Source organism: Siphateles boraxobius, unplaced genomic scaffold (assembly GCF_051911475.1).
Source record: "Siphateles boraxobius isolate OS27281-9 unplaced genomic scaffold, OSU_SipBor_1 83, whole genome shotgun sequence".
NCBI lineage: Eukaryota > Metazoa > Chordata > Actinopteri > Cypriniformes > Leuciscidae > Siphateles > Siphateles boraxobius.
This window is the reverse complement of record NW_027509212.1, coordinates 79,770-106,952: the sequence shown is the minus strand read 5'-3', so window position 1 is coordinate 106,952 and position 27,183 is coordinate 79,770. Positions and strand designations below refer to the sequence as shown.

General features: G+C 40.7%; 1 protein-coding gene across 1 annotated transcript in view; it reads left to right on the top strand.

Moving 5' to 3' along the window:
* The window catches only part of adam23b (ADAM metallopeptidase domain 23b), an 80,572-nt gene extending 54,872 nt beyond the window's left edge, over window positions 1-25,700 (top strand). Inside the window, exons 18-26 of the mRNA XM_077221469.1 lie at window positions 11,234-11,314; window positions 11,413-11,463; window positions 14,057-14,120; window positions 15,421-15,526; window positions 15,932-16,051; window positions 16,216-16,384; window positions 16,525-16,636; window positions 18,033-18,123; window positions 25,067-25,700. Of these exons, the coding sequence (XP_077077584.1) occupies window positions 11,234-11,314; window positions 11,413-11,463; window positions 14,057-14,120; window positions 15,421-15,526; window positions 15,932-16,051; window positions 16,216-16,384; window positions 16,525-16,636; window positions 18,033-18,123; window positions 25,067-25,112 (840 nt within the window). The 3' untranslated portion in view covers window positions 25,113-25,700. The remainder of the gene's footprint in view (window positions 1-11,233; window positions 11,315-11,412; window positions 11,464-14,056; window positions 14,121-15,420; window positions 15,527-15,931; window positions 16,052-16,215; window positions 16,385-16,524; window positions 16,637-18,032; window positions 18,124-25,066) is intronic.
* Window positions 25,701-27,183: the final 1,483 nt, after the last annotated feature.

Genomic DNA, 27,183 nt, shown 5'->3' with positions numbered 1-27,183 from the left:
AGAAAAATGTGCAAATCCTGGAACACAAACGTAGATCTAGGTCCCTCCTGCTAACGAGCTAACACACATCGCTAAACTGATTGGCTTTGTGTCTTCTTTCTAACTTGTGAGAGGCTGTAGCTACATTTGATTGTGCAAAGCGGCAAAACTCCTCCGAAGGAAACCTCCTAGATGCGGTAAGCTAGGGAGTAATCTACAGTTCAGTGCAGAAAAATACGGGGCAAATCGCGTCAAATGATTCGGGGACAGCTCAGTTTTTAGAATATAATGTATAACAATCGCGGGATAAGTGGCAAACATAATCGTTAATGTGTGTGTGCGCGCAAAGAGCACTGAAACTTAGTAAAAACATCACTTAGTATATAATTTATAAGCCGTTTTCCAAAAAAGAAAAGAAAGAAAATACCCACAAAGACAATATTTACGTATAGCCTATTGCCATTTTTGTAGGACAAAGACAAAATGTCCCCATAAAGATGGCAATTTCCGAAATCCTTGTGGGGATTTTTTTTTGGAGAACAGCTTATAAATCATACTAAGCGACGTTTTTTGAAAATGCAGAAAGTTATCTGTGATAGGGTTAGTGTTGGAGGATAGAATACACAGTTTGTACAGTATAAAAATCACTATGACTGTGGAAAGTCCACATTAAACATGAAAACACAAAATTGCTTGGTCTGTTGAAATGAGAGGTCTGTTTGATCAAGTTGAAACCCTTGTCATCCCAGTCTCATCAGCTGAGGCTGAATTAAGTTTCATTGCTCTTTGGACACTTAAAACATGGCTCAGAACAATGGCACAAGTTGCTGTCTGTCATGTCCAAGAGGATAAACTGGACAGTAATGATGTGAAACAAATATGCCAAAAGTTAAATTATGTTAACGGGATAGTTTCCTTAATTTTTTTTTAATTCTATCATTAAGTTGTTTCAAACCAGTTTCTTTCTTCTGCTGACCACAAAAGAAGTTATTTTAAAGAATGTCAGAAACTAGACAACTAGTTGATGGGCCCCATAGTCTTGCCCCATAGTATTTTTTTTTCTTACTATGGAAGTCAATGGGGTCCATCAACTGTCTGGTTACCAACATTCTTCAAAATATCTTCCTTTGTGTTCAGTCAAGTCAAGTCATCCTCATTTATATAGCGCTTTTAACAATGTAGATTGTTTCAAAGCAGCTTTACAGAGATAAACATATAATTTAAGGTAACAGAGATTGGTTTGGTTTTATGGTGGTTTTTGAAAAAAAAATTTCCAGCTAAAGTTAGTTTTGATTGATTCACTTCCATCTAAATTATAGTTTGTTATTAAATTAGGGGCCGCTAAGATGACACCGTTCTCTCTAAACAGACTTTAAACGTGAACCTGTGATAGACGCTGATGGCGTTCACATGCGCATTAAGAATTGTTTCTATAGTTATGTGCGTTTGAATATATGTGCGCGGCTTTGTAATTCCTTACAAACCATGCCTAAACAAACTACTTGTCTTGTCTATAAATTTTGATGCAGAATTTTATTTTATCTTATCACTTTGGGTAGGTACGCGAACCAAAAAAAAAATCCACAACGCTTTTTCTGTAGAGTGGTATAGGGATCCTCCATAGGGAGAGGCTAGTTGGCACTTCAGCACAGCATTGTCATCAGGTCCAGGCGAAAGTCCTTCGTCAGATCTGGAAACGGCCTGGATCCGGCAGGCTGCGGGAAAACCTCGGGATAAACAAAGACACTAAAATTAGCGTAGATGCCATTCTTCTTATGATGTAACGAGTACATCAGGATTTAAAGGAAGTGTTCCCAGTTCTGGCTGACCTAATCTAAGCAGCCTAATATTGAATTATAGAAGTCTATAGAGTGTTATGTGAATGCTAGGTCAAAGAGATGTGTTTTTAGTCTAGCTTTGAACTGACAGACTGTGTCTGCTTCCCGGACAATGTTAGGAAGATTGTTCCAAAGTTTTGGTGCTAAATAGGAAAAGGATCTACCGCCAGCAGTCGATTTATATATTCTAGGTATTATCAACTGGCCAGAATTTTGAGATCGCAATAGACGTGAAGGACTATAATGCGTTAAGAGCTCGCTCAAGTACTGGGGAGCTAAACCATTTAATGCTTTGTAAGTAATCAGCAATATTTTAAAATGTATACGATGTTTAATAGGGAGCCAATGCAGTGTTGACAGAACCGGGCTAATATGTGACCAGTCACGGAAACTAGGGACACAAGTCGGTTCTGGGGCATTTTGAGTTATTCATAGATTCTGAGAGTGTAATATCCAAGCTTTCCAACGATGTGTAACATGTGGAAATCTGATAATATTTGGAGAAGTTGTGGCCATTTTAAAGTAGGCACTTAAAAAAGCTCAAAGAGGAGAAAACGAGCTAAAGATTGTGCAGTTCTCACCTGTCTCTGCTGCTGGGGGTGACAATGGGGCTCATTTACATCTCATTTAGATAAGCCATACCCCCTGTAAAGCTCCTCCATGTGCTTTACAGCTTTTTTTACACTTCGAATGAGTGCACTTCTGCCGCACTAGGCGAAAAACAATTGTGCTGCCCCTCTATTTGCAACGTACCAGCAACAACACACAAAGACCAATAATGCCATATAGCCTGCATATAACGCGAAACCAGCAACAACACATAAAGACCAATATGCCATATACATATAACGCAAAACCAGCAACAACACACAAAGACCAATATGCCATATAGCCTGCATATAACGCAAAACCAGCAACAACACACAAAGGCCAATATGCCATATACATACAGTATAACGCAAAACCAGCAACAACACACAAAGACCAATATGCCATATACATATAACGCAAAACCAACAACAACAAACAAAGACCAATAAGCCATAGGCCTACATATAGCGCAAATAGTACGCAACGCTCGTGTGCCCAAAATGTCAACAATATTAAAGTTTATGTAGGAGGCAAATGCCTGCTGGCATTTTTCTTTAAGCAGTCATTTCTGCAATTTTCCAAATAATCACATTTCACCTCCTCAAATTACTGTTGCAAATCTCTTTACACCACTTTCTTATGTGCGTATACACACACAAATGAAATGTCCGCAAGCACATTATATCATCAGCAGGTTCAGCATCTTAAATAACGACTAAAGAGCAAATGAAGCTTAACTTACATTTCAGAAACACGCACGGCAGGCCTTCATCGCAGCAGCAAAGGTCTTAACTGCATCCTCTATTTCGATTCTCCGTCACATATGAAACAGCCAGCCACCGCTGTCAGCGAGCCGAGCCGCCGTATTGAAGCACTGAGGGCGAGCGCGCTGCGCCCATACCTCCGGTTCAGTTTCCCGAGCCCACGAAGTGCGGCGAAAACATTTTCGGTGTAACTGCCAGACGGTTCATCTCGTCTGCGACAATCTTTGCGGCATCCATCTTCATTGAATTTTGATATCAGAGAGAGCTGGCCAGAGCACAGCATAATAAGTAGCCATGTGGTTGACTTGGAGGGCGGGGGCAAAAGCGCCGGGTTATTCAGTATGGAAATACACACAGACAATGACACGCCACGCCCCTACTGCATGCTAGAATCTCCGAAAACAAGCCGATTTCAACCTCAAAATGTAAGCTTTTAAATATACCAATACTGCTATCTCAAACATGGAGAGGCTTCTTCGTGATTTCAATTAACAGATTCTCCAAAAAATTGAAAATCACCAATTTTGAAAAAAAACTCTTCTTTCTCATTTTGCTCGAAAGTTGTGCTGCCGACTTGTGTCCCTGGTTTCTGTGACGGGTCACATATTGTCATACCTCCTGGTTCTGGTATAACTCTAGCGGCTGCGTTTTGAACTAGTTGTAGTTTGTTTATTAAGCGTGCAGGGCAACCACCCAGTAGAGCATTACAATAATCTAGCCTTGATGTCATGAACGCATGAACTAGTTGTTCCGCATTTGTCAATGAGAGCATATGACGTAATTTAGATATATTTTTAAGATGGAAAAATGCGGTTTTACAGACACTAGACACGTGACTTTCAAATGAAAGATTGGTATCAAAGAGCACACCCAGGTTCCTAAATGACGACGAAAACTTAACAGAGCAGCCATCAAGTGTTAGACGGTATTCTAGGTTATTACGTGAGGAAGTTTTTTGTCCAATAATTAGAATCTCTGTTTTTTCAGAATTTAGTAGTAGGAAATTACTAGTCATCCAATTTTTTATATCAACTATGCATTCCGATAATTTTGTGAATTGGTGAGTTTCGTTAGGTTTGGAAGAAATATAGAGCTGAGTATCATCAGCATAACAGTGAAGCTAATTCCATGTTTCCTAATGATATCTTCTAACGGTAGCATGTACAGAGTGAAAGGCAGCGGTCCGAGAACTGAGCCTTGTGGTACGCCATACTGAACTTGTGATTGATAAGACATCTCATCATTTACTGCTACAAACTGATAGCGGTCAGATAAATATGATTTAAACCATGCTAATGCAATTCCACTAATGCCAACATAGTTTTTTAGTCTATTTAAGAGAATGTTGTGGTCAATGGTGTCAAATGCAGCACTAAGATCAAGTAACACTAATAGAGAGATACAACCACGATCGGATGATAAGAGCAAATCATTTGTGACTCTAATGAGAGCTGTCTCGGTACTATGGTACGGTCTAAATCCTGACTGGAAATCCTCGCAGATATCATAACATACAGGTACATGTTGTCGATTTAGATGAATTAACGAGTTTGCAAAATTCTTCCTCTCCTATGGCAATAAATGAATCAAATTTTACCTTAGGGAGACTATAATGCACTCCCTGATGCGATGCTGTAGTAGACGGTTGCATAGTTATAATTTTGTCCCTAATATTATCAATCTTATAAGTGAAGAAGTTCATAAAGTAATTACTGCTGTGTTTCTTGGAAACTTCTGGGCTTGAAGCTTTCTTTTTCGTTAGTGTAGCCACTTTTTCAAATAAATACCTAGGATTATGTTTATTTTTTTCTAATAGGGTTGAAAAATAAGCAGATCTAGCAGCTTTTAAGGCCTCTCTGTAAGCAATCGAGCTCTCCTTCCATGAAATCCGAAATACCTCTAGTTTTGTTTTCTTCCAGTTGCGCTCCATTTTTCTGGCTGCTCTCTTAAGGGCCCGGGTGTGCTCGTTGTACCACGGCGTTGGACTATTTTCTTTAATCTTCTTTAAGCGCAACGGACCAACTGTGTCTAAAGTGCTGGAAAGGAGAGAGTTAAAAGTTTCTGTTGCAATATCAAGTTCTTCTAAGCTATCTGGGATGCTGAGATGATGAAACTGATTAGGAAGATTATTGATAAAGCAATCTTTAGTGGCAGAAGTGATAGGTCTAACATTCTTATAACATGGAGTTGGCTTTGCAGCCTTGGCTAAATGTAATTTACATGAGACTGGATAATGATCTGAGATGTCGTCGCTCTGCTGCAGAATTTCAACAGCATCAACATTGATTCCATGTGATAATATTAGATCAAGAGTATGATTACGACAATGAGTAGGTCCTGACACGTGATGTCTAACTCCAAAAGAGTTAAGAATGTCTTTAAATGCCAATCCCTTTGCATCTTTTTCATTATCTACATGTATATTAAATCACCAACAATTATGACTTTATCTGCAGTCAATACTAATTCTGATAGAAAGTCAGCAAATTCTTTGATAAAATCTTTATGGTGCCCTGGTGGCCTGTATACAGTTGCCAGCAGAATTCTCAAACTTGATTTATCGTTTACATTATATATTTTTACATTAAGCACCAACACTTCAAAATAAGTATATTTAAAACTAGATTTTTTAGTGGTTTTGAAAATATTACTATAAATTACAGCAACACCTCCCCCTTTGCCTTACAGGCGAGGTTCATGTTTATAACAGTAATCATGAGGGGTGGACTCATTTAATGTAATGTAATCGTTTGGTTTTAGCCAGGTTTCTGTCATACACAGCACATCTAGGTTACAATCTGAAATCATATCATTAACTATGAGCGCTTTTGAAGTAAGGGATTGGATATTCAGCAACCCAAGCTTTATCGTTTGCTCATCTGTATTATATCTATTTTTTATTTGTTTAATATCAATTACATTTTTAACCTTAGATCGGTTTGGAAGTCTTTTGGATTTCCAAATTCGGGGAACAGACACAGTCTCTATATGAGGATATCTAGGTGAAAGAGGCTCTATGTGATGGGATTTATCTGACCTTGGTGACGCGAGTCCGCTAGCAGACGGTCGGTTTAGCCAGTCTGTCTGCTTCCTGACCTGTGCCCCATATTGTCATCTTTTGTCTCTAAGACTATGAGCCAAATTACTAGAGAGAAGAGCAGCACCATCCCAGGAGGGATGAATACAATACAATACAATACAATACATGTTTATTTATAAAGCACAAGTTTAAAGACAACCGAGGTTGACCAAAGTGCTGTACATGCATACAAGAATTTTGCAAATTTACAGACAAGCACAAGTTGTAAAATGGGTATAACACACGAAAGTAAAATCATAAAATAAAGGGTCAGGGTATATTAAACGCTAAAGAAAAAAGATAAGTCTTAAGAGTAGACTTAAAGGTCGATAGTGTTGGGGCAGTTCTGATATGGGCCGGGAGACCGTTCCATAATTTAGGGCCAATGGCAGAGAAGGCACGATCTCCTCTATTTTTTAATCTAGTCCTCGGCACTTGCAGCAGACCAGAGTCAGATGATCTGTGTGACCTTGGCTGAGCGTGACGGTGTAAGAGGTCTGACAAATACTGTGGTGCCTCATTATGAACGGATTTAAAAACAAACAGTAGAATTTTAAAATCAATTCTATATTTGACCGGCAGCCAATGTAGTGAGATCAAGGTCGGTGTGATAGATTCATATTTACGCTTCCCAAAAAGAAGCCGAGCCGCTGCATTTTGAACTAACTGCAAACGCGCAACACAGGCCTGTGAAGCGCCAATATACAGTGAGTTACAATAATCAAGTCGTGATGTAACAAAAGCATGCATGGCCGTTTCGAATTTCTTAAGGGAAAGAAAAGGCTTCACCTTTGACAAAAGACGAAGATGATAAAAACACGACTTGATCACAGTACTTATCTGCTTGTCAAATTTAAGATTGGTATCAAACCAAACACCCAAGTTTCTGGCACACGTGGTACTATAAGGCGACAAGGATGCAAAATCAGGGGCATGTAAATATTGTCCATTTGAACCAAACACAATAAATTCGGTTTTACTCTCATTCAAGCTCAGGAAGTTAGACGTAAGCCAAAGTTTTAGCTCTCCCAGACAATCCGTGATAGGCTGTAATGCCTGCCTATCATCACGCTTCAGAGGGATGTAAATCTGGGTGTCATCAGCATACAAATGAAAGGAGACCCCGTACTTATTAAAAATAGACCCAAGTGGAAGCATAAACAGGGAGAACAGTACAGGACCAAGGATTGAGCCCTGGGGGACACCAGAATTTACAGTTGTTTCAGAGGAAGAATGTTGACCGATATTGACAACATACCTCCTGTCAGAGAGGTACGACCGAAACCACTGTAGTACCGTGCCACGAAGACCAACACATGTTTCAAGGCGTGATATGAGAATGTCATGGTTAACTGAATCAAAGGCAGAACTGAGGTCTAACAGTACCAACGCCATAGACTGCCCAGAATCAGTGGTTAGCATGATATCGTTTAAAACTCTTAGGAGTGCTGTCTCAGTACTATGGCGGGGTTTGAAGCCAGATTGAAATTTTTCATGAATAGAACTGATAGTCATATCTGTTGTCTGATAGTCATATCATATCGACTGAAGTTGATTTAAAACAATTTTCTCTAAAATCTTAGATAAAAATGGTAGATTTGAGATAGGTCGAAAGTTAGCCAATAGTTGGGAGTCCAGACTAGTTTTTTTAAGATGGGGTCGCGCTGTGGCCAGTTTAAAGTCAAAAGGTACCGTACCAGTATGGAGACATTTGTTGATTACAGACAACAGGTCAGGGCCGACAGTCTCAATAACTTGCCCCAGGAAACGAGATGGAATAACGTCATTGGGGCACGTAGTTGGCTTCAGATGAGACATAGTCTCGATCAAAGAATTGAGGCTAACAGACTCAAAGACAGACCAAGTGGAAGAGGAGAGTGGGACATCAGACAGTTTATACGATGAAGTACACAGCGAAGATGTAATTTTGGAGATCTTGTCATTGAAGAATGTCACAAAGTCCTCACATAATGAGACAGATGCGTCAGGGAATAAATTAACCTTTGGGTGGAGAACAGATTCAATAGTGGAAAATAGGATATTTGGCTTATGGCTATTCCGTATGATTAAGTTTGAAAGGTATCTACTCTTTGCAACCTTAGCAGCTCGTTGAAAGGCAGAAAGAGAGTCCCTTAGGATTTCATATGAAACTTGTAATCGGTTTTTTTTCCATTTGCGTTCTGCCCTTCGACAGGTCTGTCTGAGAGAACGAGTAATATCATTATGCCAAGGTAATGAGTTATGCTTGCTTTTTTTCTCTTTTAGGGGGGCGATGGAATTTAAAATGTTAAAGCAGGTAGTATTAAAAATACTTAAATGTTCATCAGCATCTAAGTGGGATATGGAAAGGTTTGCATCTTGAGTAGCGTACAATTGTACATACCTAGAGCAAAATTCATTGCTTGAACATTCAGTGAGAATTCGAGTCAAACGTGGCAGTGGAGAATGTCCTTCAGCATTTCCATCAAGTGGCACAGAAAACAATAAGGGCATATGATCGGATAAGCCTGGTTCACCAATTTTGACGTTCAACACCGATAGACCACGAGATAAAATCAAGTCCAAGGTATGCCCCCGGACATGAGTTGGTCCGGACACCCATTGCACAAAGTCAAAGGAATCTATTAGGCTAAGGAAGTCTTTTGAGAGAGGCTTAGAATCACAGCACACATGGATATTGAAGTCCCCAATAATTAGAATTTGATCATGGCAGGTGACAATTTCAGACAGAAATTCAGCAAATTCGTTAATAAAGTCATTATTTGCATGGGGTGGCCGATATATGATAACAAAAACCACTGGATTTACCAGAGAGAGTTGGCATAGCTGAACTTCAAAATATACCGAGAATACCATCTCTTTTCAACAGGTCAGGTTTGCCCCAAAAACTTTTCCAATTGTCTATGAATTCTATATTATTTTGCGGACACCACTTAGACAGCCAGCCATTGAGTGATGACAATCTGCTAACTATCTCATCACTCCTTCGAACAGGAAGGGGGCCAGAGCAAATTACAGTGCCTGACATCGTACTTGCAAGTTCAAACACCTCTTTAATATTAATTTTGGTGATCTCCGACTGGCGAAGTCGAACATCATTAGTGCCGACGTGAATAACAATCTTAGAGAATTTATGATTAGCATTAGCCAGCACTTTTACATTTGCTTTGATGTCAGGCGCTCTGGCTCCCGGCAAACATGTGACTATGTTGGCTGGTGTACCTATTTTCACGATCCGTGTGATCGAATCACCAATTACCAGGGCACAATCAACAGAATTCTCAGTGGGTGTTTCACTGAGCGGGGCAAATCGATTTGTTATGGTAATCGGAACGGAAGAGTGTTTTTTTGATCCGCGACTAGAGCGATCCCTCACCATCACCCATTTGCCTTGCTGCACATGCAATAATTCAGCCGGAACCGAATCATGTAAAGAGTTAACTGTGCTAGGCGCATCCAAAATAGTATCTAAAGCTATAGCACACTTACTATCCTCAATTAAAGTTTGGATGCGTGTCTCTAATTCTGAAATCTTCTCCGTCAGCCTGACTGTCTCCTTGCATTTATCACATATAAACCCTATATTGCCGACGGAGAAGGCTATGCTAAATATGTAACATGAAGTGCAGGTAACAATAACAGGACAAGACATTACTCACCGTGTTTGTTGACTGATTCTTACTCACCTGGGCTTTTTATGAACTCAGAGGCGCAGGCGCGCGAGAGAAAAATAAATAAATAACTGAGCGCACGGGTGGCGCTTTAACAGGCTAGCGAGTTACTAGCGTGTTGTGCTAACAATAACGGAAGCTAGCGATGTCAGGTTAATCTGAGATGTTGTCTAAGCTGTATTTAGTAGTATAAACAACTAGAAATGGTAGTAAATGATGGTTCAAAACAGAAAGAAATACAAAGCTAATACGAGGCTTAGACGGAGCTTACCGCAAACAAAACACAGCAGGCAGCTAGGCAGACAGGAGCAATCGATCAGGATCAGCAATCGATCAGTAGAAGGAGGAAATTCATAAGGGTTCGAAACAACTTGTGGGAGAGACAGAATTTTCATTTTTGGGTGAAATATCCCCTTAACTATCCCTTTATTGACAGATGCAGACATGTGTTTGGCTTCTTCAAAAAGCAAGGAACAAGACCGTATTGCACTATTGCATTGCACTATGAACGGAGTAAAGTTAAGTCTCTGTTAAACTCCCTTATTGTCTTTAATAGTTGCCATAACATTACAGAATTCATTAACGTATTATTAAGGTCAATATAGACTAAAAAACATAATATTATCCTATTAATCCTATTAATTTGCAGATTCATCAGCTTCTGGGAATGTCCCCACCAATGTCAGAACCAAACCTACGCCCTTGGTTGTCGTGTAAACGAATGACTAAAACGGATAAAAAGTTTTGCATTTTTAGTTGAAAACGGTGTCATGTAAACACCCCCTTAGTTTCGTTTTCATGGACTTTCAGTTTGTTTTCATTTGTCATGTTTCTTTGTTCTGATTAACGTAACTCATCATCAGTATCCTTGGTTACTGTCATTATTAGTTCATCCGTGTCAGCTGTGTTAGTTTAATCATCTTGTTTGAGTTTGTGTATATATAGGTCACCTTATCCTGCACTCTTTGTCTGGTATCGTTCACTATGGTGTGTGTTTGTATTTTTTGTGGGGATCTTCTGTGTCTACGTCTTCCTATCTGCACGCATCTGTTACAGAAGGAAGTTTATTCACTTAATCATCTTAAGGCAACGAGTTTAACACTACTGTTAAAATTATAATCAAGCAACTTTACATGTGCGTTAGTATGTTAGTCAACACGTCAAAATAAGTGTACTTCTCTAAAGCTCGACAAATTAGTATTAAAACATAATGAATTAAAAAACTATCCGTGCAGATTCAATACAGTTAAGCACAGGTAATCTTTCACAAGAAGTGTGTGGGAGCTCTATCTCTTTCTCTCTTTGTCTCAGTTCTACCCGCGAGGTTACACCTGCCGCTATGCAGTGAATGACTGTGATATTTCAGAGACGTGCTCAGGAGACTCAGGCCAGGTCAGTGACATATCAGCACTACTCCAAACACACAAAACAGTCTGATTATGCATGTTTTCACTGAACCTTTCTTTGCATCTCTGTGTGTGTCTGTGCAGTGTCCTCCCAATCTACACAAGCAGGACGGTTACTTCTGCTCTCTCGAACAGGTACACACCACAGAAACTGTTACTCTACTGAAACATGGTTATTTATTAGGGTTTAGCCAATAAGGATTTTTTATTTAAAGTCCCCCTGTTGTCAATAATTTCATCTTTAAAACTCTTCTTTGATCACTAAAATGACATGTTTTTTCCATGAAAAAAATTCTTCATGCCTTCATCAATTTTTCAAATATCTAGAATGTAATTCGACACCCTTGCCTCATTTAGTATACGTGGTTCTATGAATATGTAAATTAGCCCCTGATCTGATTGGTTACAAGGTAGTTTGTGACGTCAGAAACACCAGCGATTTCAAACTGTGTTTTTGAGACTGTCTTTGTTTCACTGCAGTTTTAAGGAGAAAATACTCAGAAATGCTGTCGACTTATGAATTTACACATGGTTTGTCTTAATTAATGACATAAAGGTCCTTCTCAAAAAATTTGCATATTGTGATAAAGTTCATTATTTTCCATAATGTAATGATAAAAATTAAACTTTCATATATTTTAGATTCATTGCACACCAACTAAAATATTTCAGGTCTTTTATTGTTTTAATACTGATGATTTTGGCATACAGCTCATGAAAACCCAAAATTCCTATCTCAAAAAATTTGCATATCATGAAAAGGGTCTCTAAACGAGCTATTAACCTAATCATCTGAATCAACTAATTAACTCTAAACACCTGCAAAAGATTCCTGAAGCTTTTAAAAACTCCCAGCCTGTTTCATTACTCAAAACCGCAATCATGGGTAAGACTGCCGACCTGACTGCTGTCCAGAAGGCCATCATTGACACCCTCAAGCAAGAGGGTAAGACACAGAAAGAAATTGCGGCATGGCATGGAGGCAATCAGCCTGTGGCACTGCTGAGGTGTTATGGAGGCCCAGGATGCTTCGATAGCGGCCTTAAGCTCATCCAGAGTGTTGGGTCTTGCGTCTCTCAACTTTCTCTTCACAATATCCCACAGATTGTCAATGGGGTTCAGGTCAGGAGAGTTGGCAGGCCAATTGAGCACAGTAATACCATGGTCAGTAAACCATTTACCAGTGGTTTTGGCACTGTGAGCAAGGTGCCAGGTCGTGCTGAAAAATGAAATCTTCATCTCCATAAAGCTTTTCAGCAGATGGAAGCATGAAGAGCTCCAAAATCTCCTGATAGCTAGCTGCATTGACCCTGCCCTTGATAAAACACAGTGGACCAACACCAGCAGCTGACATGGCACCCCAGACCATCACTGACTGTGGGTCCTCCAGTACTGCTTCTCTGTAGCCCAGGTCAGGCACTTCTGCCGCTGTTTCTGGTTCAAAAGTGGCTTGACCTGGGGAATGCGGCACCTGTAGCCCATTTCCTGCACACGCCTGTGCACGGTGGCTCTGGATGTTTCTACTCCAGACTCAGTCCACTGCTTCCGCAGGTCCCCCAAGGTCTGGAATCGGTCCTTCTCCACAATCTTCCTCAGGGTCCGGTCACCTCTTCTCGTTGTGCAGCTTTTTTTGCCACACTTTTTCCTTCCCACAGACTTCCCACTGAGGTGCCTTCATACAGCACTCTGGGAACAGCCTATTTGTTCAGAAATTTCTTTCTGTGTCTTACCCTCTTGCTTGAGGGTGTCAATGATGGCCTTCTGGACAGCAGTCAGGTCGGCAGTCTTACCCATGATTGCGGTTTTGAGTAATGAAACAGGCTGGGAGTTTTTAAAAGCTTCAGGAATCTTTTGCAGGTGTTTAGAGTTAATTAGTTGATTCAGATGATTAGGTTAATAGCTCGTTTAGAGAACCTTTTCATGATATGCTAATTTTTTGAGATAGGAATTTTGGGTTTTCATGAGCTGTATGCCAAAATCATCAGTATTAAAACAATAAAAGACCTGAAATATTTCAGTTGGTGTGCAATGAATCTAAAATATATGAACGTTTAATTTTTATCATTACATTATGGAAAATAATGAACTTCATCACAATATGCTAATTTTTTGAGAAGGACCTGTATAAACAACATTAAAAGCTGGATTTTCACCACAGGGGGACTTTAAATGGCCAGTGACAGTATCAAGAAAGCAGGGTGAGCAATGACCAGTCTGGAAATTGTCGTAATCTTAAAGAGATTCCGATATAAATTTCTTTACAAATCTCATTTTAATTAAGATTTTTAAATGACCTGATATATTAGATAAAAGTAAACAGAGTTTCCATGCATGTAGGATTTTTTTTTTATTTTTTACATCATACACCGATTTCCACTTGTTCTATTATAATTTTATTGGTAATGTTAAAGTAGAAATTTATAAAAATGAATAAGTTAATGAATGAAATGTAGGTAGATAAATAAATTGAATGGTAGTAAAAAAAAGTTTTAAAAATACATATAATGGTAGCGAATTGCATTCTTTGCATTACATTGATAATTAGGCAAAATAAAATATTTACAAATATTCATTAGCCTTTGGAAAGAGTCAGGATATTTTAGCAGAGCAGGCACTAATATCAGTCAATGCTATTGATCTTAAAAAGGCCAGTAATCGTCTGATCAATGTTTGATTGATATATGTAGGTGTTTAACTATTGATTAGTGAGATTGTGTTGTTTTTGCAGGGTCGCTGCTACGCTGGGGAGTGCAAGACGAGAGACAGTCAGTGTAAATATGTGTGGGGTCCAAGTGAGTGACCATTACCTGTCAACATCAAGATGATGATGAGACTCTGTCTTTTTGGTCATACAGATAAGAGTATCTGTCGATATGGTCTCAGTGAACTTGAGCGCATGACATAAAGGAACCTAAACTCAGTGTATACTCAGCGTCCACTACTGTGGAGATGATGAGTCAGCATTGTTGACTTAATCTCTGTAGCCGGAAACATAGGAAACATCATCAATAAATTATTAAAATGTTAAACAGTTTCATTCGGGGTTTTTTACAACACATTCATAATCATTACTTTTACCGGTGCGCTGTGACAAGCTTTATGTGTTCATTTGTGCGCTGATTAGGCTATATGTATTTTATATAGGCAATTAAAGGAACATTATTATGATTTATGGCTTATTAAATTAAAAGCGTGATTAGTCAACTAATGACTTAAAGGGATAGTTCACCCAAAAATGTAAATTCTGTCAGTATTTACTCTCCCTCATGTTGTTCCAACCCCTGTAAGACCTTCGTTCATCTTCGGAACACGAATTAAGATATTTTTGATTAAATATGAGAGCTGGATCACTCCTCCATAGGCTTCTTCAGGGATTGAAACTTGCCAGCCCCGAGAAGTTATTAAAGACATCGTTAAAATAGTTCAAGTGACTACAGTGGCTCAATCTTAAATTTATCAAGCGACAAAAATACTTTTTGTGCGCAAAAACAAACAAAAATAACGACTTTATTTCAACTATTCATTTCCTTCTCTGTGGGCCTGGAGTCAGTGAGCGTAGTGTGATTGCGTAGAGCTACGTCACACGCAGGCTCACTATTGGCCGACGTTGGTCATGTGTGTGATGCGTGTGACGTACAACAACAGAAGCAGTACGCTATTACACTAGTGAACTGACTCGAGGCCCACAGAGAAGGAAACGAATAGTTGAAATAAAGTCATTATTTTTGTTTGTTTTTGCGCACAAAAAGTATTCTCGTCGCTTGATAAATTTAAGATTGAGCCACTGTAGTCACTTGGACTATTTTAATGATGTCTTTAATAACTTTTCGGGCCGGCAAGTTTCAATCCCTTAGAAGCCTATGGAGGAGTGATCTCAGAAGATTTCGTGTCCCGAAGATGAAAAAAGGTCTTACGGGGTTGAACAACATGAGGGAGAGTAAATACTGACAGAATTTTCTTTTTTGTGTGAACTATCCCTTTAAAATGGTGGAAACTGTAGAGTAGATCTACATACAGTAAACTACCATTAGTCAAACTAGCTTATCTATACTGATTTTCTTTTTTCCCTTGTTTCTCTCCGTTTTCATTCAGAGGCTGCGAGTTCTGAGAAGTTCTGTTATGAGAAGCTGAACACAGAGGGCTCCGAGAAGGGCAACTGTGGTCAAGATGGAGAGAAATGGATCCAGTGCAGTAAGCAGTGAGTTCAAAACCATTCAACCATTCTGGGAGGTCGCTTACCGGACCGAGACTAAAGATCCACCTCTCTCTGGGATATTCTGATCTAGACATGGCTCGGGTGTTTTATTGTCCGCCAGGAGAAATTTGTATGCTTTCTTAGACAAGAAATAGCACAAACCTGCTCAACAAGCTGCATGTTGTGAAGTATAATTCATGTCTCAATATCTTTCCCATATTTCTCACACTTTTAGGGCTGAGTTTTGTTGGTAAATTTGAAAATGCACATACAAAGAAAAAAAAAATAGATTAAAACTCAACAGTACTCTGCAATGGCTTCAGATTTTGAGCAGAAGCATGTGCTATTGGTGTGAATTTTAGTATAATGTTCCTTAGAGTAGTGTCGCTGTGATCTCTATATTTGCAGTGATGTGTTTTGCGGTTATCTGTTGTGCACTAACATGGGCCGAATCCCACGGATTGGAATAATGAAAGGAGAAGTCACTTCCACAAACTTCAACCATCAGGGCAGAGTAATCGACTGCAGGTGAGACGCTCAGAGGCAAATGCAGAGATTAATACGTTTGATCATGTATGTTAATCAGCATCTATTTCAGACCAGTCGCAATATATCACAGAATTCATTACTGAGATTATGCTGCCAATATCAGAACGCTGATCTGATCACACACACACACATTGTTTTCTCAGCGGTGGCCACGTCTTGCTGGATGATCAGACTGATCACGGTTATGTGGAGGATGGAACTCCATGTGGTCCATCAATGATGTGTCTGGACAGGAAGTGTCTCCCCATTCAGGATCTCAACCTGAGCTCCTGTCCCACCGGACACAACGGACACATCTGTTCCAGTCATGGGGTGAGAACAATCCCGAATACACACACTGAATACTGATGTACATTTAATCAATTTCTCATTATACTTAGAAAGTAATACTTAGTAATAATTAATCTGATTTGTATTTTATGCATTGTTTTGGCGATTTGAAATTTAAACAGGTGTGCAATAATGAGGCGGCTTGTACATGTGACACAACGTGGGCGGGGACAGACTGTAGCATGCCTGACCCTCCAAAAGAACCGGCCCCTAGTGAAGATGAGGAACCCAAGGGTTTGTTGCTTTGCTCCTACACAAACACATACAAAAACAATGGAGATCATTCATAAAACACTGCAGGAGGGATTTCAGTTTAAAAAGTTTTTCAATTTTGAATGATTTTCATGATCGACTTACACAGAGATGCGGTGTATTTGCGCTTAATGAATGAGGCTCAGAAGTTGGTTTGGTTAGAGTTTTTCACTTTAGTTTTGGAATGCATCATTCCTGAATAAAAGTATAAATTTTTTTTTTTTTTTATCCTACTGAATCCAAACTTTTTAACTATAATGTACTATTTGTTATATGGATGGAAGGTGAACCCAGGCGCAGACAGCAGATGCAATGAACACAGGATTTATTGATACAAAAACAAGAAAACAAAACCCACGAGGGGGCAAACAAGACAGGGTAGAACACTCCAGACTAAGACAGGAACAAAATAAAGACACGAACAGACACTTCTTGAATAACTGACTTCTCCATGAAATACTCACTGTTAGAAACACACAATGTCAAACAATGAACCGACACAGGACAGCAAACACAAGGGGATTATATGGGGAACACTAATGACGCGGACAGGTGAAACTGACTAGACAATAATGACAAGACGAGGGTCAAAAACATGGGTCTGTCATGATCCTGCCTCAAGACTAGAGAAATGAAATGACAAGAGGGCAGAATCATGACAACTATTATTGTTTTAGTAGAGATAGTAATTTGAGTAATTTAGTTGTCTGTCCACTGAAGTGCATATATGTGTTTCAAATATACAAGAATACACATTTCCTAAAATCATAATGTAAAAAATAGAGACAAGTGCCGCCCAGTGGAAAGGAAATAATAAATCACAGAGTCTGTGAAAACAGGGTGAAAACAACAATTTTCACATGTGTTTTACCCATATTTTGGACTACGCATTGCATTAAAGGAAATGTCTGTAAACTTAACAGATAATATAGTTCAAAGATTTGTGGCCATTAAGTAAAAAAAAAGAGAAAGAAATTAATACTTTATTTAAATCATCCTTGCTGAATTAAAGACTTTTGAACAATGATCTGCAGAATGAACAAGCATAAGCATTCCTGTCCAAAAGATAAGCTTGTTCAGAAATGGTAACAAAAACGTATAAATAATAATGTCTTTCGTGTTAAATGTAATTTAAATAAATTCATATTCAAATATGTGTTATTTATGAGAAATGACCAACATATGACCAACCACAGTTTGATAAGTTGTCGTTACATACAGTGTTCTTAGGGCTGACCGGAAGAATTGAAATAAGAAACTGCAAACATGGCATACAATGCTGGATAGTTTTAAAACACCATCTGTTTTGCTGGAACAGATATTTTGAGTTCTAGCAAATCAAAGCTTATGTCTCGTTTCCCTACACTTGCCCAAACAGGTCCTAGTGCCACCAATCTCATCATAGGGTCCATCGCAGGGGCCATCCTGGTGGCAGCTATAGTCCTGGGTGGGACGGGCTGGGGTTTTAAGTAAGCACCAGTCTGCATGTCTCTTTGCTCTAGGCAACACTATACCTGCAGCTTACACTTATATGGTTTGGGTTTCTGCTGCAGGAGAGAAACACTCTGCAGATGCTAACGGAGTGAACAACTGAGAGCTAGGGCAAATAATGCAGAACTCTGAGCATTAAATCCTGGTTTAAATTTCACCGCAGCAGAACCTCAAACCAGCTTGTAGGGCCCAGCTGAAATCCTGACCTGCATGTTAAAATGACACACAACTTCAGTTGTCATTCACCAAACTGGCATTCATAGCAAAGCTAGGGAGACTGAATCTCAAACTGCAGAAAATCCCTTGAGTGATGTGGGGAATGGATAGTTTTCATAATCAGCTGAAACTAACAGCTTTAAAACTTTCAGACAATATTTTAATGAATTGTATTGATGTTCTGTGCAATTAATTGCACAATTAAATTTAGCTACAGTATTCTACTACCAAATAATTAGCAACTGTTTCTACGGACCTCTATGCATAACCCGTCCGCCATATTGAAACAGTCAAAGCCGGTCCATGAAACCTTAAAGATGAACTGAACTGAAATTTGAAAAAAATTGATATAACAGATGTATTTTATTTATTCTCATTGGTACAATTATTAAAATGGCAGAATTTGTTAAAAGGGATTAAATGGTACGTTGAAAATGTTGTTGTTGTTACACGGGCGCCGCCATGTTGGATTTCAAAATTCGACTACGTCACTGGCATGGTAGGCTACTCCGTTGCCAACCAACACCAGCAGAGCTAGCTTCTCTCTACCCCCTGCCTTGTCAACAAAATTATTCTAGTCGTGATTTCTAGTGTTTAAACCTGGGTACGAGAGAAAGATGTGTTGAAAACGTCAATGAGTATATGAAGCATCTGACATCAAATGTTTTATTTAGCTACAAGTCCAACGCAAACTAGAATCCTTGATATTCGGCTGATGGGAAAAGATGTATCGTTAGTTCACTGCACAGGATGGGAACGGAATCTTATTCATCCTTCCCAAATGCCCCCTCGCCCAAAGAGTGAACTGCCGGTACGCTGTTAACTTTAACAGTCTGAGAAAAGGATATAAGTTAGCCTAGCCTAGCCCAGTTGCCAATTCGTAAAATACACTGTTACATACCAGCTACTTATGCGGCGCTCCAGCGTCTCAGCTCGGACATCCCTTAGAGATAGCATAGCCTCCTCCAACACGTCTCTCTCACCGCACAGCATCCGAAATGAACAGTGCATGGTGATGCATTTTCGCCGATCAATAAATGTTCCAGGTTGACCTCTCTGCAACAGATCGACTCCTGTGCAGTGTCCATGCTCCAGCAGCGCCCGCGCCCGCACCGGTCACTTCCCCCAAACGATCCTGTACTGTATGTGGAGCCTGAAACTGGCCGTTAGTGATGTGTCCTGCCGTATCGAGGCTTCGAAGCGTGTGTCGAGTAATACGGGATGATTTCTGTGAAGCGCGTATCGAGGCTTGTGTCGGTGACGTATGTGGTGACGTATGTGGTGACGTTTGAAGCCTCGCGAGCCGCCTGTACCACGTGACTGCTTCAGAAAGTGGTTCGCGGTTTGGCGGTCTATTTGAAATAAAAGGGCCAGCAAAATGCAATGGATTCCCCTCACATTTTGTGGACTTGGGACTTTGCGAGTTTGTTAGCGATCTATTCAAGTTTTTTTTGCGATGGAACCATGCGATGTCATTATAATCACACTGCACGTTTTACATTTATTGTCCACTTGATGGCACAATAGAGCAAATGAAGCACCATGAAGCTTCGGTACATGAGTGAACCAATTGAATGGAACTCTTCAATGCTTTATGAAGCTTCATCTCGCCATCACTACTGGTCGTCCTCCACGTGGTGGTAGTCAGATACTACTGGCCTGTCCCTCACATGCTCAAATGCGTAACCCGTGCCATTAAAATTACTAATTTTCGTGTGTATATAGGACCTGCAGCTGTTGCCTATACACCTTTGCGGGTCCTACCATGCCAGTGACTTCATCGAAATTGCCAGCGTAACAAACGCAATTTTTGTGCTGCTTAAAAAAAGCTATGTTGATATTTTTAGTTAAAATTTTTAATGTAATTTAATTTTAATTGTCATAAACAACATGTTATCAACGTTGATTTTTTTCAGTTCAGTTCATCTTTAAGAGCAAGTTAATTTCGAGACTGCAATCTACAGTAGTTATTCACATTCATCAGTATCCATAGCCACAATAGTCTTTAACAGGTGATTTTCACAGGATTTAGTTTATCATTCATGTTAAAATTCTGCATATGGTAAATAAAAAGGAATATTAGTTAAAGATTTGATAAATAGTATTGATCATCAGAAAACCCTACAGCCAGATTGCTCTAAGCTTCTAATGAAAGCAGTGAATGCCTCCTGAGAAGGACGAAACTCAGCCATTTGGAACCATGCAAGAACCGAGACAACAGAGGATGCCTCCCAACCCTTTTGATGGTATGTGGCTAGCTGAGATGGCGGCCACATATACCATTAGTGTTTACGGGATCAAAAGGAACTCCGGCACTGAACCGGGCAGTTGAGTGGGTCTAAGTAGCGCTGTTTGCACCATCATATGAAAAGTTTTCAGATCTCGAGCCTGTGGTGGTGGATTGTCCCTTGCACTTGAGACAGAAGATGTTTCAGAACTGGAATCTCCCATGGAATGCCGTCCAGGAGAGATATCAGTTACTTGAGGACCATACTTGAGTCGGCCAGAACAGAGCCACAAAGAGAAATGGACTTGGTATTGGTGCACTCTCGCTAGAACCCCCGGAATTAGAGCCATCAGAGAAAAAAGGAATATAGATGCAATATTCCTCATGTCTGAGGAATATCGCTTGAGGAATATCAGCCATGTCTGTACCAAGACATCCAGCCCCAGAGGAGCTGGAGGGGTTGAGAGGGAACCTAGGGGACGGTGGCTCGTCTCCGTGGAGGCAAACAGGTTCACTAGCTCTGCCATATAGACTCCACTACTTGTGAATGGAGTCACCATTCCCGGGGCCTCAGTCCCTGCCTCGACAGGACATCTGCCCCCAAGTTTGCATGCTTGCCTGAAAAGGGAATACAAACGCAGACTGCCCTGGTGATTTATGTAAGGGACCACAGATGTGTTGTCCATGCGGACCAAAACATGAAAGCCCATCAGGAGTGAAAAAGTCCAAAAACACTGCTCTCATATTTAGGCCAATGAAGATGAAGGTCCCCCCAAATCCCACTGGCTGGACCACCATCAAAAAACCGCACCCCATCCTGTGAGTGAGGCATCCGTTGTTAAAGTCTTGTGACTGCAACACGCCCCAAGAGCCTGGCTCTTGTTCAGGAACCGTGACTCCTTCCAAAGTCATAGAGCACTTAGCCCATGGCACGTGACCCTTGCAACCACCCTTGTAACCACTGCCGCCATGAGACCTAACAGGCTCTGAACTTGAAAAACTCAGAGCTCCTGGCCTAGCTATCTTTCATAGCATTTAGAAACAATTCTACATGTGAGGGAGACAGACGTGCCTGTATTGTGGTAAAGTCCAAAACAACCCCAAGGAAAGTGGTTCTCTGAGCTGGAGAAGGCAAAATGTTGCGCCGTCAGCTCTTCCGATTGAGCCAGCATCAGCCAATCGTCGATGTAGTTCAGCACACGGATGCCTTGGAGTCTCAAAGGAGCCAGAGCACCATCAATGCACTTGTGGGGGGATAGAGCTAGGCCGAAGGGAAGAACTCAATATTGGTATGCTTCGCCCCCGAAAGCGAACCTGAGAATCTTCCTGTGTTCTGGCAGAATCTCGATCTGAAAGTAGGCATCCTTTAGATTTGTCACAAACCATTCTTCGAACTGGATTTTTAACACAACTAAACTTTAGGGTGAGCATCTTGAATCTGTATGTCCAAAGAGTACGGTTCAGGCCCTTCAGATCTATAATCGTATGCAACCCGATTATATTCAGCACCCACTGAGATATGTTTGTTAGTTGCTCCCAAAAAGTCTGACAGAGAGATACTTTTTTTGAGCACTGGCCTGCTCGGCGCCCTGAATCAGCAAACTGGCAGGGACCAACCGGGTGGGCCAATTGGTAATATCTCTCTTGAGTGAAGATCGGGCAGATAGCCCATTGGGGCCCTGAGGAAGGTCTGGCACACGATCTCTTGGTGTGCACAGATCTTCCCTGGGAGGTGATACCATTAGGGGTCAGGGCCCATAATTGTCACAACTTTTTCTTTGCCATCCTAGAGGATCTTGTCTCCCCCAGGATGGCTGTTCCTGAATGCGCTTCCCTGTCCCCTTTGTGAGGGGAAACAGGCCGCCACGTTGTAATTCTGTTCTTCTCTTCTATCACTGGGCCCTGGCCTGGAGTGCTGGTGGATGGTACCGACTCCTGGCGAGGGATTCAGTCCCTGAACACTGCTGCCAGTTTCCAGCCTCCTGATATCTGTTGACGATGGTGTTGATAACATCGCCGAACAGAGCAGAAGGCGAGATTGGTGTGTTCAGGAGGAAATCCCTGTTTCCTTAATCCCAGTGAAGTTTAGCCACAGATGCCGCTCCATAATGACCATAGCAGCCATTGAAGGGCCGATGGTGTAGACGGAGGACAAGGTGGGCTAATTCCTCTCAAAAATCCAATTCTTTAAGAAGGTCTGCCTGGTGAGCCTGCAACACCACCATGGTGTGTAGGGACACACTGGCCTGACCTGCTGCCGCGTAAGCCTTGCCCACAAGGGCCGAAGTGACCCTACAAAGCTTGGTGGGTAAGGCAGGTTTCCTCTACAACAATCTACTTGAGGGAGAGTGTCTTTTCCACCCTCGGCACCTCCCGTACCCATGTCAAGCATACCAACCATCATAGAATATGTTCAGGTGGCCTGCGTATACACTCATGCAGAGTACGGATGATCAAGGAAATCCCTGTGAGAGTACTTATAACTTAAAGTATGACAAAAGATAATCAAAACATAAGGTTTAAAATGTAAATTTACAGTAAAAGTAACTTACACAGTCATGAAAGTATACTCGAAGTACACTTAAATTACTTTTATTATATTAAAAATACTATTGTGGTAATGTGGTATTTAGGAAATTCATTGGTTTTTAATGTGACTGAGTATTGTCTGCAATGTTGATGTTCCAAGATGGCGGACGCATTGGCGTATCTGGAGTAGTCTAATGTGGTATCTAGGATAGATATCTATGCATACGAAGTTGTGACTGGTCACTAACATCCTACAATGAGCTTCATATTCACAATCAGCTTTAAAGGGCTAATTTACCCTAAAATGAAAACCCTGTAATTATTTACTTACCCTCTTGTCGTTCCAAACATATGACTTTCTTTCCAGAGTGCTCTTTTCTACACAATGAAAACTATATATAATTGTAAAGTGATTTGATTAGATTACGATCCTTTATCTTATTATTGACATGCATCAGGAAATTGACATGAAATCAGCCGTAATGTAAAAGTAATTGGAGAGACAATTTGTCGCAAAAATTGAATTTTGGATAATTTGTGCTTGACTGAAAAAAGAAATTCATCCACGTTTAAGGGGTTTGTAAATGATGATTGAATTTTCATTTTTGAGTCCACTGTTCTTTTAAGTGACGAAGTGTGTGGGTAAGTAATGGAGGAGTATGGCGAGACATCATGTTAACCCTTGCACTCTCTTTCAGTCTTGTGTAAACTCAACATGAGAGAGGGTATCAGCCTTTGTCATAAAACATGCTTTTCACTTCCCGTCTCCTTGCGGAGCTGCTGGCTGGCAAACCCTCCTGGTACAGACAGCTCTCACTGGCACTGGTCTGCATGACCGCGTCCAGAAATGCTGGCATTTCACTCTCGCACACAATTATCCCATCTGCATGGGGCTGTCCAGGAAATGCATAATTTTGGATGGGCGTTCACACTGACAGTGATTCACCTCGTTCACTGGAGGTTGCCAAATTACCGTAGTGCTAGTAGATGTTTCTACTCGACTGCAGTGTGCTTCAACTGTAGGTGGATCCTCAAACCTCTTCACTCCCATTTACGTGCAGTTTTCATTATTCATCACATCTAGTAAAATATCAGATAATTTGACTAGTAATTTGGTTAGCTTATGTCGTAAAATGGCATATGGTGTGACCAAAAACAATGGTATTAAAAATAATAATAATAATAATAATGATTATTGCAATGTGTGCTCTCAGAATGCAAGGAAAATATTTTAGCACTTTGGTTACACTTTACAATAAGGTAATAGCATTAGCTAATATTAATTAATATTTAATAATTATTAAAAAAAATTCAAAGTTAGTTCGTTAACTAATGTAGTGTCACAATTACTTTTTACTGGGTGGCTAGAGCACATGACAATAGCACTTTTTAGAGCAATTCAATTTAAAAACTAAATAAAAAGACTGTGCATAAAGTTTTTTTTGTACCAAATAAAACCAACATAGATGCAAAGTGTACATTTCTACTAAATTTTTTTAAAGTTTTTTTTTTTTTTTTCTTGATCTTGGACACACTGATATGTCACTCATGTCACCTCAAATCTCCAACTCTAACTGGTTGCTTGATCCATACAGTTTGCTGTCAGTGTAAACGCCCTGAAGACGACACCCCTTCAGTAGATAACATGAACACTGAGTGTGTCTGTTCTTCTTGAAGCTGTGCATTTCCACTGAAATAGTCGTGAGGCTTGTTCTCTGTAGCACACATTGTTCTGCTTCAGTTCCACAATGTGTAAACTGTATACAAATTCATACCTAAACAACACATTTCAGTGACAATGTGCAGATACTCAGTTAAACTATAGAATTGGAATCTTCTGATTTGGAGCTGAAACAGGGTCGTGGTTATGATACATTTCTCTCTCTAAAACAGCAGTGTTTTGTTTCCCAATAACTTTTTTCTTCTTTCCTCTTCTTCCAAACAACAAGAAACGTCAAACGGCGAGGATATGATCCAAGTGCTTCTGCCATCTAGAAGGAACGATCCAATCGACGGAGCTTCTGTATTCTGGCATTAGTTATACTTGAAAATATTATGCATAATAGTGAAGAATTCAACCAACAATACCTTAGTTGTGTAGCTCCACCCCGTTTTGTAAGCTCCACCCTCTCTCTCTCAGAGCCAATTTGACACATCCCACTCTCCTCCAACAGCCAATCAGGTCATTCCTACATTACATTACAGAAGCATGACATCACACCGGCCTGGCCTTGGCACCTCTTTGAACGTTTTGCATGGCTAATGCCCATATTCAGCAGAATACAGCATAATGACCTTTGAAGAACATAATCGTTGTCAATACGATCTCAAACCCCTATAATTTCTTGATTGTTTATTTAACAGAAGTAATTGATAGCTGCATGGCTTAGTCTTAGAGAGACATGTTGAGTAGAATTATGTGATGGACTTGATTCTACATATAAATGGCCAGAGAAATCTATAGGAATAGTTCATAGAAAAGTAAAAATTCTGTCATTATTTAGTCACATTCATGTTGTTCCAAAACGGTATGCCTTTCTTTCTTCAGTGGGGGATATAAAGATGTCAAGCAGAATATATTGGCAACTCTTTGTATACTGTGAAAGTGAATGGCAACACGCTCTAATAAGGTTAAAATAGCACAGTGAAAGTACCATAGTACACTGGCACAACCCAGAGGAAACATGTATTGCTCAGTGGTTGCTTCCCTAAGCTCAGGAGACTTAGTTGTGATTCTCATATATCTCTCATTTAAGTATCAACAGCATTTCAGATGTTTCTCCTAAAACTCCTTTGGAGAAATAAAAACAGACACAAAATGAGACACGAGCAATATTTGAGAGAAAAAGAGTCAAAACTGAGACTGGTGGAAGAAACAGAGATCATCTCTTTACTGTCTAGCTGCAATCTCTTTAAAGAGTATTTTATTGCTCATATGGTGCTCTTTTTAAGCTTAAGAGACTTAGTTGTGATTCTCAAATATCTCTCATTGTTGTATCAACAGTGTCTCAGTTATTTCTCTTAAAATTCCTTAGGAGAAAAATAAGTTGCCACAAATGAGACATGAGAAAGTTTTGAGAGAAAGGAGTCCAAAATGAGAATTGTCCAAAATATTGCCTTGCAAAGGTTGCTGTTTTTTATTATTATTGTTATTTTTTATGAAATTGGGGTTGTTCACCTTTAATGGACAGGACAGTGTAAGTTTCTGAGCCCAGGATACCCAGTGGTGATGCTATTATATGTCTCATTTAGGTATCAGTCTTAAGATGTCTTCAATTTTGTTTTAGGAGGAACATGTTAAATTATATATATATATATCCTCACACACGTCTCCCGCTCCTCTCACACGTCTCCCGCTCCTCTCACACGTCTCCCGCTCCTCTCACACGTCTCCCGCTCCTCACACACGTCTCCCGCTCCTCACACACGTCTCCCGCTCCTCACACACGTCTCCTTCTCACACACGTCTCCTTCTCTCACACGTCTCCTTCTCACACACGTCTCCGGCTCCTCACACACGTCTCCCGCTCCTCACACACGTCTCCCGCTCCTCACACACGTCTCCCGCTCCTCACACAAGTCTCCTGCTCCTCACACACGTCTCCCGCTCCTCACACACGTCTCCCGCTCCTCTCATACGTCTCCCGCTCCTCACACACGTCTCCGGCTCCTCACACACGTCTCCCGCTCCTCACACACGTCTCCCGCTCCTCACACACGTCTCCCGCTACTCTCACACGTCTCCCGCTCCTCACACACGTCTCCCGCTCCTCACACACGTCTCCCGCTCCTCACACACGTCTCCCGCTCCTCACACACGTCTCCCGCTCCTCTCACACGTCTCCTTCTCACACACGTCTCCCGCTCCTCACACACGTCTCCCGCTCCTCACACACGTCTCCGGCTCCTCTCACACGTCTCCCGCTCCTCACACACGTCTCCCGCTCCTCACACACGTCTCCCGCTCCTCACACACGTCTCCCGCTCCTCACACACGTCTCCCGCTCCTCACACACGTCTCCCGCTCCTCACACACGTCTCCCGCTCCTCACACACGTCTCCGCTC